The following is an 18,335-nucleotide window of genomic DNA, read 5'->3' on the forward strand; positions in this document are numbered from 1 at the left end:
CACTTGATTGCCGTAGTCAAATGAGCCACCAGGAAGATGGGCCCCCGGATTGCAAAACCCCTAGGTACTTTTTAAAAAGTCTTCTTGATTGGTTTTGTAACAGTGCAGCCGTGAGGGATCACAGCTGTGGCCTGGACTCTAGGCTCTTGCCTTGTGGCCCTTCCCGCCTGCTTGAGCCTTAAACGCAAAATCTAAACCTGCAGTAGCAGCCGCTCTGGACCGGGTGGGCTGGGGGCGGGGTCTGGGCGGTGGGACGGCTGGGGGGGCGTGGTCGCAGCCTCGCTCCTCCCCGGACAGGGCGAGAGGGGGAAGTTCCGCCCAGCAGCCCCGCCCCCCGAGGACTGCCCCGCCCCCTTCCTGCCCGACGACCCGGGCTGGAGGGCAGGCCCGCGGTTGAGAGGCTGGCTGGAGCGGGCCATGCCTTTGTCTCTACGCTCTTCTGTGTTCTTGAACCTGGTCGTGGGCGTGGTGGGCACCCTGTCTTTCCTGCTGGACGTGGTCGCCGACCTGTGGGCCGTCGTCCAGTATGTACTCGGTGGCCGTTACGTGTGGGCCGCGCTGGTGCTGGCGCTGCTGGGCCTCTCCTCGGTGCAGATGCAGCTCTTCAGCTGGGTTTGGTTGACCTCCGACCCGGCGGACCTGCATGGGTCGAAGCACTCGCGTCGTTTCCTGGCGCTGCTGCATCTGTTGCAGCTTGGCTATCTGTACAGGTGAGTGCCCGTCCGGCCCGTCGAGGAAAGAAGAACGCGAGCGAGTTGACACAGCCTTCAGAGCCAAGCCCAGTCTTCCCCCGGTCGCAGATGAAGACCCAGGTTCAGGAAAGCGAGGAAGGGGGCTTGGGGACCTTGGAGTTAAGAGATTCCCCAGAAACCAAGTTTGGCACCGCCATCTGTGAATTCTGTGCTGGTTTTGGTGTACTAAGTGGCAGTCATGTGAAGAAGGCAGGCTGGTAGACAAGTGAGGACAGTGAGAAACCCTGGTATAATAGGGCCCGAGGCCGGTTTTTAAATTATTATTTTAATTTTAAATGTATTACTATTATTATTATTATTGAGACAGGGTTTCTCTGCATAGCCCTGGAACTCGCTCTGAGACCAGGCTGGCTTCAAACTCAGATCCACCTGTCTCTTAACGGCATGCACCACCACTGCCTGGCTTATTGTTTTTATCGTAATAGGACTCGTAATAGGTGAGTCGCTGACCTCTCTGGGTCTCAGTTTACTCAGTGTTCTAGCATGGATGGCAATAGTTGCAACTGGTGTTCTGAGCAGATTAAAAAGGCACATGTCCGTCCATACATTGTCCTGGCACAACTAGCTTCATGCTTCCTTGGGCAGCAGCCCCGACTTCCAGGACAGCGCCCCCTCTCTTTCTCATTCCTGTCCTTTTCTGTGAACATCTGCTTCCCCATCAGGGAATGAAGACGGGCAGAGATGGGTCCTGCCTGAATCACCTGTGTCCCTGGAGTGAGCCAGGGCTGGACACAGACTGGTTCTTTGAAAATGTGTGTGGATTGTGTGCGTTTTCTGAACTGGGCAGACCCCATGTTCAGCCAGTGACAGAGGTGGGTAGTGAGAAAGTCCCTGGCACAGTGCTGGCCTGGTGACTTTTTTTTTTTTTAAAGTCGTGAATAAGCCCTTAGGTGAGATGGGAGAAAGTGAAACCAAGGGGTCAGGATCATGTGATGAAGGCAGGGCTTCATGGTGTGGTATGGGTTGGGATGGGGTAGCTGGATGCAGAATCTGTTGTGGAATTCTCAGATCTTGGCAAAGCTGCATACAGCTTCCAGCAGGGGCGGGGGCTTGAATGCTGTCATTTTGCCTGAGGGATTGTATGAACATGAGTACAGCTCAGACAAGTGTGAAGGGCGGCTATATTACAGACAGGCCAGAGAAGGTGTCGGGCGGATCCCCTGGAGCTGGAGTTAGAGGTGAGCCACCTCATATGATGTTGGGAACTAAACTCTGGTCCTCTGTAAGAGCAGTGAATGCAATTAGCTGCTAAACCATCTCTCAGGCCTCTTATTTGCGTCTTAGTTCCATTTCTCATCTCTAAAATGGGGCTTTTGATAAACTTGGGACCATGCCTGACCAGCAAGAGGAGACGTTGTATGTCCCCACTTTATGGATGAGGAAACAGGTTCTTTGAGGTGAGGTGGCTTGACTAAGGTTCCACAGCAATTAATCTACAAGCTAAGATTGAAGCTACCTCTGTGCACTCAGTGGTAGGAAATGGTGGAAAGTAGAGAACGCTGACCTGGCCTGCCGGGCGTCTGTGTGTTCTGCCTAGGTGCCTGCAAGGGCTGCAGCAGGTGCTGTTCATATGGCAGCAGGAGCTGCCATCTGAGAGTGACATAGCCTATGCAGACTTCCTCACCCTGGACATCAGCATGCTGCGGCTCTTTGAGAATTTCTTGGAGTCCACCCCGCAGCTCACACTGGTGCTGACTATCGTGTTGCAGAGTGGCAATGCTGAATATTACCAATGTGAGTGCTGGGCCAGTGGCTGTCCCCTCCGGTGCCCTTCCGATGTCAGCAGTGCTCTCACCCCTGGGGGGACAAAAAGGAAACAGGGAGGCTGAGCACTAGGTAGTGGATCTGGGTTCAAATCTAGTCATTTTCAAGCTACATGAAGTTAGAAAAGGGACTCAGACTACCAGTTTGTTCTCATCTGAACAGTGGGCATGATAAATGAACCTTTCTTGTGGAGGTGGTGAGAAGATTAAATGTGGGGGATGCATATAAAGCCCAGGGCCTGGTACATGATGTATCTGTGTATGTGTGTGAATATATGTTGGTGTGTATTTGCAGGTGTATGTGTGTATTACAGAAACCAGAGGTCAGCATCAGGTGTATTTCTCAATTGCTCTCCATCTTTTATTTTATTTTTTTTTTTTATTTATTTTTTTTTTTTAAGATTTATTTATTATGTATACAGTGTTCTGCCTGCATGTATGTCTGCAGGTCAGAAGAGGGCGCCAGATCTCATTATAGATGGTTGTGAGCCACCATGTGGTTGCTGGGAGTTGAACTCAGGACCTCTGGAAGAGCAGTCAGTGCTCTTAACCTCTGAGCCATCTCTGCAGCCCGTCCATCTTTTATTTTTGAGACAGGTTCTCCCTATGTAGATCAGGCTAGACTGGTATTTATTACGTAGACCAGGCTGGCCTCAAACTCACAGAATTCCCCTGCTTCTGCCTCCCCAGTGCTGTACTTTTTATTATTTTGATGACAATAAATAAACTATATAGGTTACTGACACTGGAGTCTTTGGCATGGCCATGCTCATGTCAGTAACACACATCCACTCAGGACCTCACCTGCTCCCCACAGAGAACCTTTAGATACTCATATTTTCTCTTTGTTTTCACTGTGGTGGGGACACAATGGTGAGCCAGATACACAGAGCCTCCACCCAGCCTGTAAAACAAATAGTTACACTAGGTGTACTGAGTGACCAGAAGAGACAGGTGGCAGAGACCATAGGGCCCCATAAACCCTCAGAGAAATCTGTACAGTGAAAAGCCTTGGGAGGGAGGGACTTCCTCGAGACCAAGGGCCCAGCCTGGGACTAAGCAAGGCTCTACCTCACACCGAATTGAGAGCCCAGGGCTCCCTTTTTCTTCCCCATCCCTTCATACCTCAAGGTCCTCTGCAGCAGTTCCCCAAGGAACCTACTTTGTCATCACTCACAGTGGGACCTGAGAGAACCCCTCACTTCACTTAAGAGAGGTGCAGAAAGGTGACCTGCTCATTTTCAGCACTCACTAGGTACATGGCATTTCCTTGAGATCAGAACCAGGTGGAGATGATCTACACTGTTGGTTAGCATGGGGAGACAGGTTTTTCTCAACTTTTGATTGAGCAAACAGATATTATCAGGAGCTCATAAATAGAAAACAGGCCGGGCTGTGGTGGCACATGCCTTTAATGCCAGCACTCAGGAGGCAGAGGCAGGCGGATCTTTGAATTCAAGGCCATCCTGGTCTACAGAGAGAGAGTTCTAGGACAGCTAGGACTACATAGAGCAAGCCTGTCTCGAAATAAATAAACAAAACAGGTAATTGCTATGTTAATTGGGTGGGTGGTTTGTTACAGGGACCTCTGGCTGCAGAGTCGGGTGGGTCTAAAAGGGCAACCCCAGAAGTTATTCAAGCTGGGGTTTGCAGAGTGAGGATGAATAAGAGAAGGGGATAGCTACAGATTCAGTACCAGGCCACAGGTGGGTTCTGGGCACACAGCAGGCCCTCAGCAAACTTCTTTTGAGTGAATGAATTAGAAGAGGTGAGGGAAGACACGTTATAGGGCATTCTCAAGCCACTCCATCCTCCTTGGAGGCGCTGGCGCTCCCAGTCAAGGGTAGGCAGTTCAGAGGTGGGATAGGACCCCTATCATTGGATCTTGGAAAGTCAGCATAACGGGCCAAGCTGGACATGGAGAAGAGGAAGGGCGGGTGGGGAAGCAGGCCATTGCTCCCAGTCCTGAGGACAGCTGCAGGAAGTCTATTGCTACTCCATGAGATCTTCTGTCTACTTTCTGACATGGAGAAAGGGGACTGGAGCTGTTAATTCTGTTCCCAGGGTCTGGGACTGGAAGAGTTCCAGGACCTAGAAGAGGCTTAGGGCTAAGGCACAGGGAGACATAAGGTCTCCCATCCTTAAGAATGCTACCAGAGCACTCTCTTTGGCTGGAACTTAACTGGATGTTCTCCCTCTCCAACCATCTCTTGAACAACTTGGGGCTTCTAGAACCCTGCGAGGGTTCCTGTGAGCTCTGGGGGGTGCCAGGCAGGCTGTAGTCAAGGCTGACTTGTTTCTTCTTGCTCTTGGTAGGGTTTGGCATCAGCTCATCCTTCCTGGGCATCTCGTGGGCACTACTGGACTACCACCGGGCCTTGCGTACTTGTCTTCCCTCTAAGCCCCGCCTGGGCTGGAGCTCCTCTGTCGTCTACTTCCTGTGGAACCTGCTGCTGTTGGGGCCCCGAATCTTTGCCGTTGCCCTCTTCTCAGCTCTCTTCCCCTACTACGTGGCCCTGCATTTCCTCAGCCTGTGGCTGGTACTGTTGTTCTGGGTCTGGCTTCAAGGCACAAAATTTATGCCAAACTCCAGATCTGAGTGGCTGTACCGGGTGACAGTGGCAATCATCCTTTATTTCTCCTGGTTCAATGTGGCTGGGGGCCGCACCCGAGGCCGGTCTATCATCCACCTGGTCTTCATCCTCAGTGACAGTGTGCTGCTGGCCAGCACCTGGGTGACATGCGGCACCTGGCTGCCCAGTGGGACCTTGCAGGTGTGGTTGATTATGGGAGGAGTCTGCTTCCTCCTGGGACTGACTTTGCGTGTGATCTACTACCTCTGGTTGCACCCTCACTGCCACTGGGAACCCGACCAAGTGGATGGGGTCGGAAGTCTCCTTCCTTCAAAACGGCCTAAGCCGCTTTATAACAGGCGCGCCACTCAGTTAGCACGCAACTTCTTCCCCAAGGTCAAAGCAGAGGTTTCTCTGCCAGGGATTGGAGATGGGGAAGAAGTCCTTTGAGGCAGGTTCTGATTCAGCCAGTGAGGAAGATGTGGGGAGCTGGGCCTTGGAAGGGCCAAAGGCCAATCACACACAAGCCATTCTCTTCCTGTCCAACCAACAGAGCTGCCATCACCAAAGCCTCTTGTTGCTATTCTCACTTCTCAGGTAACTGGTGGAGGTGGCCCGTCTCCTGGGTTCTCTGGCCTGCTCTAGAAGGCCCTGGGGTGCTGGGAGATGTTCTCCATGTCTTCCCTACCCCACCCTATCCATTCGCTTCAATCAACAAATCCTGAGAGCGCTTGAAGTTCTGGGAGCATCATTCTAACTGTTGAATTGGCGGCAGCCCAAGCTCCTCTCGATAACCCACTGGACAAATCTGATTTCAAAGACCAGAGGCCAGTGGTGACCCTCAGCCCCTCCAGGGTCGAGATGCAGCTGTCTCTACTGTGGGTCTTAGGCCACCTTAAAACCAAGTGCCTTATGGACCTGTGGTCTAGGCCATGTACTATCCATTGAGTATTTTTCATTCTAGCTAGTATACATACCTCCTACCTCAATCTGTGAAAGGAAGAAAACATGTGTGCATGTGTTTAACAGTATTATTAAAACCACATGAAATTCTCCAAACCAGTATGTACCATTAAGTATAGTCCATCACCCTTTCTATTATAGACAGGTGGCAGGGACCTGGAACCTGTAAAACTGGTTCAGACCCCTGGAATAGAGATGTGGGCGGACTTAGGTATGACTTTGTAATGAATATCTAAATTGTTCCAGTATAATAAAAACTCAGCAATCAGAAATTAAGATAAAGACCTAGTAAATCCAAGGACATTGGAGAATCAATTGGCTGACCTTTTCTCCATGTTTTTCCCAAATTACCTGCCCAGAAATCCTCTCTTCTTTCTTCCTGTCCTCTCTAACAGACCTCATGAGTCCTTCAAGAACTCTATGGCTAATCCCGAACAGCCAAGTACTGACTTCATCCTTTGAATCAAGGTGGCTTTATTGACACAGTGCAATGGCTATACCAACAATTCTCCTGCAACATTTCCCCTTTCAGTTGGTAGAGCATGTGACTCTTAATCCCACGGTCATGGGTTCGAGCCCCATGTTGGGCAGCAAATGTAGCTAGCCTTTCTCTGTCCCACCAGCTAGCCACAAAATAACGACAGAGACTTACTAATTGTGAAAGCTTGGGTTTGTCCCACTAGCTCTTATAATTTAAATTAACCCATTTATATTAATCTATGTTTTGCCTTGTGGCTTTTTACTTTTCTTTCATTCTGTATGTCTGACTCACTCTGTGTCTTGTTGGCGTCTCAGGCGCCTAGACTCATCTATTTCCTCTCTCTCTGCCCAGAAGTCCCACCTAAACTCCTGCCTAGCTGTTGGCCATTCAGCTCTTTATTAAACCAATCACAGCAATATATCATCACACAGTGTACAAAATATCCCATTTTGCTTTCCAAGATGCATTAGCTGGTGAGCCAGAGTGCGTTGCTCATTTGGCAGGCAGCAGAACTCACATCTGGGCAGACTCTAGTGTATTGTCTTAGCAGCTCTGCCTCTGGGCCTGCAGAGTAGCATCTTTAGGACTAGAAGGTGAGCTTGAGAGGCTGGGTGGAAGGTAAAGTACTGGGAGTCCTCCATAGGTAAGAGGTGATTCCTGGGATATGGATGTGAGTGATGGTTCTGGGGAGAGGGAGCGTTCTGCTCTGGGAAGTCTGTGGTCTGGTGAAACAGGAAACAGGAAAAAGGTGCCAGAGGTGCTACTTTTTAAAGTAGAAGAAAAGGTTCTAGTTCCCAGTGCTGGGACCTAAGATAGTTCTACCAGTCACTTATTGGTGTAGAGGTAAAATAAACAGTGTGACCAAAATATGTAGTGTCATAGTGCTGAAAGAACCAGGCAAGAGAGGTGAGAGGGTGTGTGTTGTGGGCAAGTTATAGCTTTACACACAACTGTTAGAGAAGGCCTCTCTGGGAAACTGAGGCACTGGAGGTGCGGAAAGAGCTACTTTGGCAGTGTCTGCAGCCTGAAGCCCCCCGAGAAGCAGAGTCTAGAGTCATGTGGTATGTTGGTGGAGAGGAATCTCTGCAAGTGCTGGTCCTGTGGGACAGTCCCACCAGGAGAGGACTGTGGAGTGCTGTTGGCCCACAGCTAACCAGGCTATAGAGATGCAGGCGGGGGTCGAGCAAGAGGCTCTGGGAGAAGGTGGCGCTTCTCATACTGAAAATGGACAGAAAAGACCTAATTCTCCAGACTTGAATTTCATAGACCAGTAATTGTTGTTAAAAGAGCATGCAAAGCAATCTCCACCATCTCATGAAGACTAGATGTGATTACATCAGAAGGGGCCATTTTATAAAGGCACGCTTCTAGGGGTACACACCTGAAATCACTGTTATCCTCATTTACACAACGGGTAAGATCTGTAGAGGGCTGGGCCAGTGTGGAGCACCTACCATTCTGAGCAAGACTATCACGAGTTCAAACTCCTCCTCAGTGACAGAGGCCGGCTTGGACTACATGAGACTCTGTGTCTCAAACAAAGCAAAACCAGATGTGTTTAGAATTTTAATTTTGGCTGAGTTTTCACCTGTATTCCAGATGAAGTTGTCAAATGATTATGTGTATTAAATCCAAACGGTGTGTTATACTACCTAAAATACATAATCATGTGCTATATAAAGTTACATGTTCTACCTAATATACAGTGATGTACACTTAGTGTTTTTGAAACAGGGCTTAGAGAGCTAAGCTACCTTGGAACACATCATACAGCCAAGGTTGGACTCCTGATCCTCCTGCCTCCATCTATCAAGTACTTGAACTAAACACACGTCAGGGCTGGGGCTGGAGATACGGCTCAGCAGTTAAGAGCTCTCCCAGCTCTTCTGGAGGATTGGTTCCCAGAACTCACTCTGGGTAGTTCACAACTGCCTGTAACTCTGGCTCCAGGGGATCCAGCATTCTCCTTTGGCCTTTGCACATGCATATACAGGCACAAAAACAATTTTTTTTTTTTTTTTGGTTTTTTGAGATAGGGTTTCTCTGTGTAGTTTTGGTGCCTGTCCTGGATCACTCTGTAGACCAGGCTGGCCTCGAACTCACAGAGATGCACCTGGCTTTGCCTCCCGAGTGCTGGGATTAAAGGTGTGCACCACCACCACCCGGCTTTTAAAAAATTTTAAAAAGAAATACATGTTACTACAATTAGCCTTGTTTTTAACAGTCTGTCTATCCTATTCGAGATAATCTTGAACACATTATCTTCCTGCTTCAACTTCCCAGTTACTGGTGTGTACTACCATACAAAGTTGTTTTCCAAGTTTAGAGATTAGTGATATTACCTGTAATTAGAAAATGTCCTTGAAGATTCCCATTGACATATATATCAATATATCTATATTTTGTTTTGTTTTTGGTCATTTGAGACAAGGTTCCACATGTAGCTTAGGCTTGCCAAAGTCTTGACAATCTTGCCTCAGCTTCTGAGGTTTAAAGACAGGAACATCATACCTGACCAATAACTTAAAAAAAAAATTATTTTTATCTCATGTGCATTAGTATTTTGCCCGCACATGTCTGTGGGACAGATACCCTGTGTCAGATCCCCTGAAAATGGAGTTACAGGCAGTTCTGAGCTGCCATGTGGGTGCTTGGAATTAAACCTGGGTCCTCTGGAAGAGTAGCCAGTGCTCTTAACTGCTGGCCCATCTCTCCAGCTCCTGACCAAGAACTTTTAAACATGAAGAAACTTGTTTTAGAAAAACAAACCACTTTAAGATTTACATGTCCTAGGACAACCAGGGCTACACAAAGAAACTTTGTCTTGAAAAAAAAAAAAAAGAAAAAGAAAAATGAAAAAGACATGTTAGGGAAGGGTTTGTAGGAGAAATCTTTTGTTAAGAGGAGATGGAGATGCTTGCTCTTGGGATTTGGAAGGCAGTCAACACTTGGAACTTGTGCTTGTAACAAGCAGGATGCAGACAACAGCTAACAGTCGGCTTCAGCAGTACTGTGGCTTGAAAGACTACTAACCAGGGTATGAGATGACTTCACACTTCCTGGAGGAAATTAGTCTGACATTTCTGACCCTCAGAAACAAACAAATTCTAATTTCCTTCACTGGTTGTTCTTCAGGTCAGTAAAAGCCACTCAGACCAATGTGAAGGAATGGAGAAAAACTGGCTTGTGTGACATGAAATCTAAAGGTTCATGTTAGTTTTATTGGTTTGCAGCTTATGCTTAGCACAGACTGACTTGTCTTTAGCACAGTTCAGTACATTTGACAGTTCATGAAATCTACTCCATTTCTACACCTTAATAAGCAGTGCATTCTAAAAACAATTTAAATAAAAACAATTCCTTGTTTTCCAACTTTTTGTATGTGTGAAATTAATGACCCAGTTATTGAAAGGGTGACATCTTTCTTAATGAAGCCCTGATTAGGACCCTGCACGGCTTAGCAACTGGACTAACCCTATTTAGAAAAGACAAATGAGAATACTGTATAGAAAATAAAAATTTTATTTTTTTCAAGTTTATAAGATAGTTCCCATTACGTATAACATTATGGTCAAGGACTCTATAGCCACAAATGCCCGCAGTCACATAAATACATCCAACCCAACTGATGCCTTTTCCTGCTAAAGAGGGCATCTGAAGTCCAGAGGGAGAGTGGTGATCCAAGTAGAAATGGTCCTTAGTGGATAGCTCCGCTCAGTGTGCTAGGAGGCATCCAGGGAGCCTTGCCTGCTAGAGCTGACTCGGGGGAGAGGGGGGACGGGTGGCCTGCGGACAGGGCTGGGACACAAGCAGATTTTTGCCTCTTGTAGTTAAGGTATCTGAGCTCAGAATTCCAACTTGGCATCTACAATGAATCTGTCTGGATAGTTGTAGCTTCTTTAAGATGGAGACCAGGTTAGCAGCAAGGAACATAAGCTTACTCAAGAAGGGTCTCAGCTGCACCCTGGGGAGGAATAAGGAAGGAGAGCCCAAGCTTGCCTCTGAGGGGCTAGCCTGTACTCTCCAGGAGGACAGCACCATGCTTTGCCTGGTGCTCTTGTCAATGTGTGACTCCCATTCAAAGTAGTGTCTAGAAGTGCCACATGCTTGCAAGCTGCAGTATGCCAGTTAGAGTCTACTTGGAGCTGTAAGGGTTGAGTTTGTGTGAACCGCAGACAAGCTGTGCCAAGTCTCTTGGGATACTAGCTCTGACACCCAACTTGTAGAGAAGGCAGACCACCCCCAAATCAACAGCCCAAACAGGCACCTAAGTTCTGGAGCAGGTATCCACTCTCCTGGACATCACCAGCTGCCCCAAGGGCACTGGACATGGTGATGCTAAGGCACAGTCAGTTTTACATTCGAAAGTCACCTCTTATCCCGGAACATTCCTGCAACTCCACAGACACTCCTAGAATTAGCCCACACCATGAGATGTCCAGACTAACCCTTGAAAACACTGGATCCATCAGGGAAAGGATTTACCAGCTAATCACTTCAGGGTGCTCTTTCCAGTAAAGACTGCCTCTTTTGATGAAAGGACCCAGTTTCTTTCAGGTCCAATTCCAACAGCTTTTAATTTCTTAAAGACATTTTATTTTAGGTTATGAGTTTTTTTCTTGCGTGTATATAAGTGCTTGGTGCCTGAAGAGGCCAGAAGAGGGGATCAGATCCTCTGGAACCATAGTTACAGATGGTTGTGAGCAGCCCTGTGGGTGCTCACACCCTGGAACTCTGCATCAACAGCCGATGCTAGTAACCAAGGAGCCATCTTTCTCGTACTGCTGCCAGTTCATTTTCCTTCCCAGGCCTTTGTGGGACAAAGGGCAGCAGTCCCTGGATGCTCCTTTTGGTGGACACACCAACACACTCTTGCTTCCTGTCTGCCCTCTGACAGGGTGGCTTCTGCCAGAGCAGAGGCTCTTCAGCTCAGAATATCTCCTTGCCTCTCTTAGCCAAGTCCAAAATCCTGTTGTAAAGAGCTAAATTGGGCAGGCAGGGCAAGAGGAAAAGGATTCCAGGTTACATTCTAAGAATAAAGAGTCTTCCCCTGAAGTGTTTGTGGTGTTACCTGTGTGCAGAGAGGTGTGTGCTACCACTTGGCAGTCTTAAAAGCCTGAAGACCAATAGGTGGCCCCTGTTGTGTGAACCGCAGACAAGCTGGCCAAGTCTCTTGGGATACTAGCTCTGACACCTAAGTTCTGGAGCAGGCAGTAGGACAGGAAACTACACTGGCAATGAGGGAAAGGTTTGAGGTTTGAAAGTAAAAACTTACCCTTTAGTTTTCTGGGACAGACCATGAAACAAGGCTGGGTAGTGTTGGGATAGTGTGAATGTAGCCTAGGGAAGACTGGCTTAGACTCCAACTTTGTTCCCACCTCCTATCTCAAAACAAGCCAAATGAGTGGCCAAGATGGAGCACCAACCCCACCTCCTGTCTGAGCCCCTTCCTCAACTGCTGGTCTCAGGAGCATTGCTAACAGTTCTGAAGATGGTATGCCGGCTCTTCTGTTGCTGTCCAGTAGCCTGGCATTAAGAGGAGCCTGGCTCTGTGCTACAGCATCTCTGGGGACAGTGACTGTAGCCAGGGGTTGGTCAAGGACCTCTTGAGGACCAAGGCTGTACATTTCCTCAACTCTAGGAAAGTTTACCCCAATTAAGCAGGTACCCACATTGGTCCTCAAGGGATAGTGCCTTTAAGCAAAACAAAACAAAAATACAAAAACCAGCTGGGCTTGAAGGCTGGGACTAGGCCCAGGTTCCCATCCAAGCCATCTAGGGGGCAGGCTGAGAGGTGCTCTTGCACCTAGCTCAGGATTATATTTTCAGGCATTTAAGTCAAGAGAGTCGTTCTGGCCTGGTTTCCCACTTCAGCTGGGAAATTGGGTTTTGATTATAGCTATCTGCTTTCCACTCCCAGGCATAGATCTGGGTAAATACAAGTTGAGATATAACTGCATGTAAGTGCAGGCAAAGGAAGCAGACTTTTTAGCTTTTAGGACTTTCTGACTTGAATTGAGTGGGCAGGGGCTGGCCAGAGCTGCACAGAGAGAGGTGGATTTGAGAAACAGAGGGCAGGGAGTGTGAAGCCAGCACCCGATGACTGAGCTGGCCACGGAGCAGAGCGAGCATCTGCTGAGAACAGGTGCTGCTCTGGAGGAGCACTAGGTAGAATCTTACCTCAGGAGCCAAGGATAAAATTCCTAAGAAGCCCGAGTCCCTTCTCTCCAACTTGGAGGCTGAGCCTCCTGGGACAGAGCCTCTAAATTATAAGCTAAAGGCTTAGATGTATTGTCTGTGGGAAGAAGGTTCCAGGGTTGTGACTTCTGGTTACAGAGGAAGAAGGACTGGCAAGGAGACTGAGGCTTACAAGATGGGAGACGCCTAAGTTAGTAAGTGACCAGGGCCCTGAAACAGCAAGGGGCCTCCTGGGAGAGCAGAGTGCTGGGGCCACTAAAGAGGTGCTGCTGTCACAGAGAGGTATTTCAGATATTTCCATTACTACTGTCACAGAAACTTTACACACCGCTTTCTTCATAAAAAAGGAGGGGTGCTTCAGAGACCAGACCCTCACCTACAAAAATAACATACCCATTCACTGGGAGAGAGTTCTACAGCTAAGATTACAGGAGATGTTCTCATGGGACAAACGCATTTTCCGTCAGCATGAGCAGCTCCCGGTCTGTCCATGCACCAAGAGTGCAACTGTGCCCCACGCGTTGCCTCTTCTCGATCTTCCTTTTTGAAAGGAAGAATTCAAGCACGGTAGCGGGGGAAGTCTGCTGTTCTTTCCAGCCGCCTCCTGCTGTACTATGGACGGGGCTTCGCTCACTCTTAGCAAAAACTGATTGTGTTCTCGCCAGCATTCCACGGAGAGAGAGAAAGAGCACAGGAGAAGGGGAGGGGGCGCTGAGACACAGAGAGACAGACAGACAGACATACAGAGAAGGGTCTCAGAGGGTTCTGGCCTCTGACTCCTGTCGGAGGTAAAAAGAAGCTCACAAGGAAGGAAAGCTCCACGTTCCAGTTCTTAGAGGAAGTCAAGCTCTAAAGCTTGGTGCAGGGACACCAGGTCTCCATGGTTTGTGATCCTCCAGAAGGGCATGTTGTGCTGGAAGAGAAGAAGGAAGGCTAGTTAGCCCAGCTTCTGGGACCTAACTCGCACCCTCTCCTCCACAGGTGTCTCGAGGCTCTTGGTAACCATCTGTCCATGTGTCAGAACTTTGTACAGTACGAGACATAGATTGTATGTGAGGAATTTTTATGAGATTTCAATGCTACCAAATACCTGTCTCAGCTTTTAAGGTTTTCAGGATCAAATAAAATGGCGATAAGAAATTAGTATTTCTGAATGTAGTGGTGAATGCCTGTGATCCCAGCACTTGGGAGGCTGAGGCAGGAGGATTACAAGATGAAGGCCAGTCTGAGCAACACAGGAAGTCCTGTTACAACTGACAGGTGGGAAGGAAGCTCGTACTAAGGTAAGTTTTCCTGCCTTGTGGATGGTCAGTTTCCTGTAAGTCTTCACTCAAATACTATGTCCACGATGCAGTGTACAGATGTCACATCACCAGAGCTGCACCAAGAAGACCATGTGCTAGTCTGGAAGCCATGTTGTGTGAAGTGGATGCGATCTCTTTCACTGACCGGGTGATTCAGAATGCTGAGATTCTACAACAGTTCTGGCCCACAGTCAGCTACCTTTGTTGGGCTCAACTGTAAAGTTGTTAGCAGACAGCAGAGGAAGAGGACAGCAGTGCCAGATCATGGCATTTTTTTTTTTTTTTTTTGGTTTTTCGAGACAGGGTTTCTCTGTGTAGCTTTGCGCCTTTCCTGGAACTCACTTGGTAGTCCAGGCTGGCCTCGAACTCACAGAGATCCGCCTGGCTCTGCCTCCCGAGTGCTGGGATTAAAGGCGTGCGCCACCACCGCCCGGCCTCAGATCATGGCATTTTGTCATGGAAGGAAGGACACTGACAGCTTGGATGGCCCATGGGTAGGCTGTTGGGAATCAGTTCCCTCATCCTCTGGGCACATTCATGCAAGGACTAGTTTTCTTCCAGAAAGGCTGGCAGAAAGATGCCTGACAGAAAGTAGGTAAGGTGCATAAAGCATGTAGATGTTTTTAATGAGTGTTTTTCTCATGCTGATGACTGGCTACTACACATGACTTACACACGCCCTGGACCCCTGGAGACTATACTTCCTAGTAGACTGCAGACCTTAGCTTAGGGGTGAACTCTGAGAGTGCTCAGCTCTTCTCTCTCTTCCCTACCCCTTCACCAGACTGAGAAGGCACTGATGTCTTCTCCAAAGGGAGACTGAGCAGAACTGGAGAATCAAAAGCTTCGATGATTAACACGGAAAAGCTCTATCAAGCTCTATGAATTGCTCTATCAAGTGGCAGATGAAAACATGAAGTAATGATGCCAATTGATTGTCAATCATATAGTTCACTAGTAGCTGCTGTGGTTTGTATGAACTGGATGAAGAAAACCAGGGCAGCCCTAGTTGTAAGCCATGGCTCTAGATCCCAAAACAAAAGAGCCAGGCCAAGGAGAGCACTTTCATATACCCACACAGCAGACAAACAGATTCCGAGAGGGTAAACACACTGCCGCCCAGCTAATAGTGCACTTCACTCGACTTTGAGAGACGGCCTTTTTATGTAGGTGAAGCTGACCCTAACTCCTGGGCTCAATCCATCTCTCCTCTCCACCCAAGTAGCCAGCACTGTGGGTGCACACAACCACACTTGGCTTAATCTACCTGACTTTAGGTTCCATAGCCCAAACTCATCTACTGTTTCCTGTATGAAGGAAGGATGGCCCAGGGCTGGGGCCTACACAGTGACAGGGAACTATGCAAACCAACCTGCAGGGCTTTCAAAACCACAAAGCCTTTCTCTACAATACAACCCCCGACTGAGTGTACTTGGTTGGTTCCTCCTTACTTTTATTTATTTATTTTTTTTTTTTGGTTTTTCGAGACAGGGTTTCTCTGTGTAGCTTTGCGCCTTTCCTGGAACTCACTTGGTAGCCCAGGCTGGCCTCGAACTCACAGAGATCCGCCTGACTCTGCCTCCCGAGTGCTGGGATTAAAGGCGTGCGCCACCACCGCCCGGCCCTCCTTACTTTTAAAGACAGCCCCAAAGACTGGGAAGTTCAGAACAGTTTGCCTTTTGCAATCAGTCTGATGTCCTCAGAATCTCAGATGAAGATGAGGCCCACTGCAGGGTTAATAAGGGGCACCCTGAACTTGCCATGTAGCATAGGGATGACCTTGAGCTTCTGATCCCTCTGCCCCCACTTCCTGAGTACTGGAATCACAGATGTGTACCATTATATCTAGTTTTATGTGGTGCTGGGGACTGAACCCAGGGCTTCCTAGTGCATGTAAGCAAGCATATCCCACTGAACTACATCCCCAGGCCTGGTTCTAAGACTGCTGAGTGGCAGGGAAGAAAGGACAGAGGAGGATCTAACACATTTTCCACCTGGGGAAAACAATGATCTTTTCTTAAAGAAGAGTGAGGAAGGGAGATACACACCACAAACACCCAACAGTTGTAAAGTCTTTTCACTTGGACCACTTTTCTCCCCAGGCCCTTTTCTGACAGTCTCATGCATCCTGTGACCTCACTATGTAGCCAAGGGTGTCCTTTCACCCTCCTGCCTGTACTTCCCAAGTGCAGGCAGGCTCTATCCTGGTTATACAGTGCTGAGGATTGAACCTGGGTTTCATGTGGCCAGACAGCACCCTGCCAAGTTAGGTACATCCTCAGCCTTCATCCCTCCTTTACCCCACCCCACGGAGTCCATTATCCTCTTCCAGCCTCCGGATGTAGAGATTACAGATGTGTCCACTGTACAGGCTCTACTGTACAGTCTTTCTAATTGCTTCGTGCACAACCACAGAACTGACTTTTTTTTTCCTTTCTACAGTTACCTGCTTGGCTGCAATTTCTTCATCTCGTCCATCTCCAATCACTACATACGTGACTTTCTTTCCAAACCTTGACACAATTCTCTCAAAGCAGCTCTCCTTACCTATAAAGAAAACCACACTTCCTATTAGAACAGTCTTCTCTACCCTTTTCAATACCAAAGATAAGGACTGCTGCTCCGTTCATCTGCCTCCCTGGCAGCCTGTGCAGACTACTCGGTTAGGAGTTAGGAGCAGAGCCCTGTTTCCCAAAGAACGAGAAAGCATGCCATTACTAAACAACTCACTTTAGCCTTCACATTAAAGGGCAGGCTCCCAAAACCTTAGCACAAAGGAGTGTGTCAAGAGAGAGGACCCCGAGCTTGGGCAGAACAGCTGTGACCACCTCCACCACTCTGTTCTTGTGTTTCCCACACTTCAGAGCTCTTTCATGTAACTCTCCTTCCTCACTTCACAGATGATGGACCATCATAGGGTTAGTGACTCACCTAGGTCAAACAGGCCAGCAGGTTTATTCATTTTATGTGTATTTTGCCTGCATGCATGTGTACCATGTGTGTACCTGCTGCCCTCAGAGACCAGAACAGGGCATCAGATCCCCTAGAACAGGAGTTATGAGTGGTTGTGAGCCACCATGTGGGTTCCGGAAACTGAACTCAGGCCCTTTGTAAGCACAAGTGCTCTTAACTGCTGAGCCATCTCTCCAGCTAACATGTTTTTATTATTTATTATCTCGTGTGGATGTGTACATCTATGTTCCATGGTACGAGGGTGGAGATCACAGGACAACCTGTGCAGCTGATTCTCTCCTTCTACCATCTGGTCCTGAGGATGGAGCCCAGGCCATCAGACTTGATGGCATATTGTAACCTAGCCAGGCAGCTGGTCTCAGTAACAGATTTTTCTGCCAGAATAAGTGAGTGAATGAATGAATGAATGAATGAATGAATATTGCAGGAGAAAGGAGCTTACTAGTTCTGACTTCTTGAGCAAACCCGGTAACTGCTAAGCCTCAACGGTCTTAGCAGGAGATTGCACGCACATACACTGGATGGTGAACACACTGAACTGTGCAGCAGAGCAGGCAGTGACACAAGCCGTGGGGACAGTGTCCCCAGAGGCCCGGGGAGAACAACGTACCGATTTTGGTAGCACTGTAGATGTTCTCAATAGGAAATATTTCTCCTAGTCCGTATAGGAGAACTTTGGCCAGGGCCGGAACCAGCTGTGTGGTAGTGATCAGAACATTCACACAATTCTTTCTAGAAGGAGTAAGAAGAAGAAAGTGGTGAAACTGAGACAACCTAGGCATAAGAATTCAAATGGGTCAGCTCCTCAGGATCTGACCCGAAACCTCACAGCTGGACGCGCCTGACCAATGTCAACGGTAGAGCACTCCTCTTTCAGTGTCAACGGTAGAGCACTCCTCTTTCAGTGTCAGTGGTAGAGCACTCCTCTTTCAGTGTCAGCGGTGGAGCACTCCTCTTTCAGTGTCAGCGGTAGAGCACTCCTCTTTCAGTGTCAGCGGTGGAGCACTCCTCCTCTTTCAGTGTCAACGGTAGAGCACTCCTCTTTCAGTGTCAGCGGTGGAGCACTCCTCTTTCAGTGTCAGCGGTAGAGCACTCCTCTTTCAGTGTCAGCGGTGGAGCACTCCTCTTTCAGTGTCAGCGGTAGAGCACTCCTCTTTCAGTGTCAGCGGTAGAGCACTCCTCTTTCAGTGTCAGCGGTAGAGCACTCCTCTTTCAGTGTCAACGGTAGAGCACTCCTCTTTCAGTGTCAGCGGTGGAGCACTCCTCTTTCAGTGTCAACGGTAGAGCACTCCTCTTTCAGTGTCAACGGTAGAGCACTCCTCTTTCAG

General features: G+C 48.4%; 2 protein-coding genes across 3 annotated transcripts in view; one reads left to right on the forward strand and one right to left on the reverse strand.

Annotated features, from left to right (window-relative positions):
* The first annotated feature begins 114 nt into the window (after nt 1–114).
* On the forward strand, nt 115–9,904 carry Xkr8 (XK related 8). Its single transcript, XM_052715620.1, has 3 exons — nt 115–710; nt 2,290–2,486; nt 4,832–9,904. The coding sequence occupies exons 1-3, from the start codon at nt 418–420 to the stop codon at nt 5,536–5,538; spliced, it is 1,197 nt and encodes a 398-aa protein (XP_052571580.1). The 5' UTR covers nt 115–417; the 3' UTR covers nt 5,539–9,904.
* Nucleotides 9,905–10,038: 134 nt separating this feature from the next.
* The window catches only part of Eya3 (EYA transcriptional coactivator and phosphatase 3), a 91,795-nt gene continuing 83,498 nt past the window's right edge, over nt 10,039–18,335 (reverse strand). For both annotated transcript variants that reach the window (XM_052715617.1, XM_052715616.1), the window contains 3 exons: nt 17,618–17,739; nt 16,481–16,581; nt 10,039–13,643 (listed from right to left, as the gene is read on the reverse strand). In XM_052715617.1, coding sequence (XP_052571577.1) covers nt 13,563–13,643; nt 16,481–16,581; nt 17,618–17,739 — 304 coding nt within the window. In that variant the 3' untranslated portion in view covers nt 10,039–13,562. The remainder of the gene's footprint in view (nt 13,644–16,480; nt 16,582–17,617; nt 17,740–18,335) is intronic.

The sequence above is a fragment of the Peromyscus californicus genome, unplaced genomic scaffold (assembly GCF_007827085.1).
Source record: "Peromyscus californicus insignis strain IS unplaced genomic scaffold, ASM782708v3 Scaffold_5__1_contigs__length_169319896, whole genome shotgun sequence".
NCBI classification, from domain to species: Eukaryota; Metazoa; Chordata; class Mammalia; order Rodentia; family Cricetidae; genus Peromyscus; species Peromyscus californicus.

Bases quoted from the DNA above. Each gene is read 5' to 3' on its own strand.
- Xkr8 (XM_052715620.1), top strand. From the start codon at position 418: ATGCCTTTGTCTCTACGCTCTTCTGTGTTCTTGAACCTGGTCGTGGGC. The intron at 711-2,289 runs GTGAGTGCCCGT...TGTTCTGCCTAG, and splicing joins CAGCTTGGCTATCTGTACAG to GTGCCTGCAAGGGCTGCAGC. The intron at 2,487-4,831 runs GTGAGTGCTGGG...TGCTCTTGGTAG, and splicing joins CAATGCTGAATATTACCAAT to GGTTTGGCATCAGCTCATCC.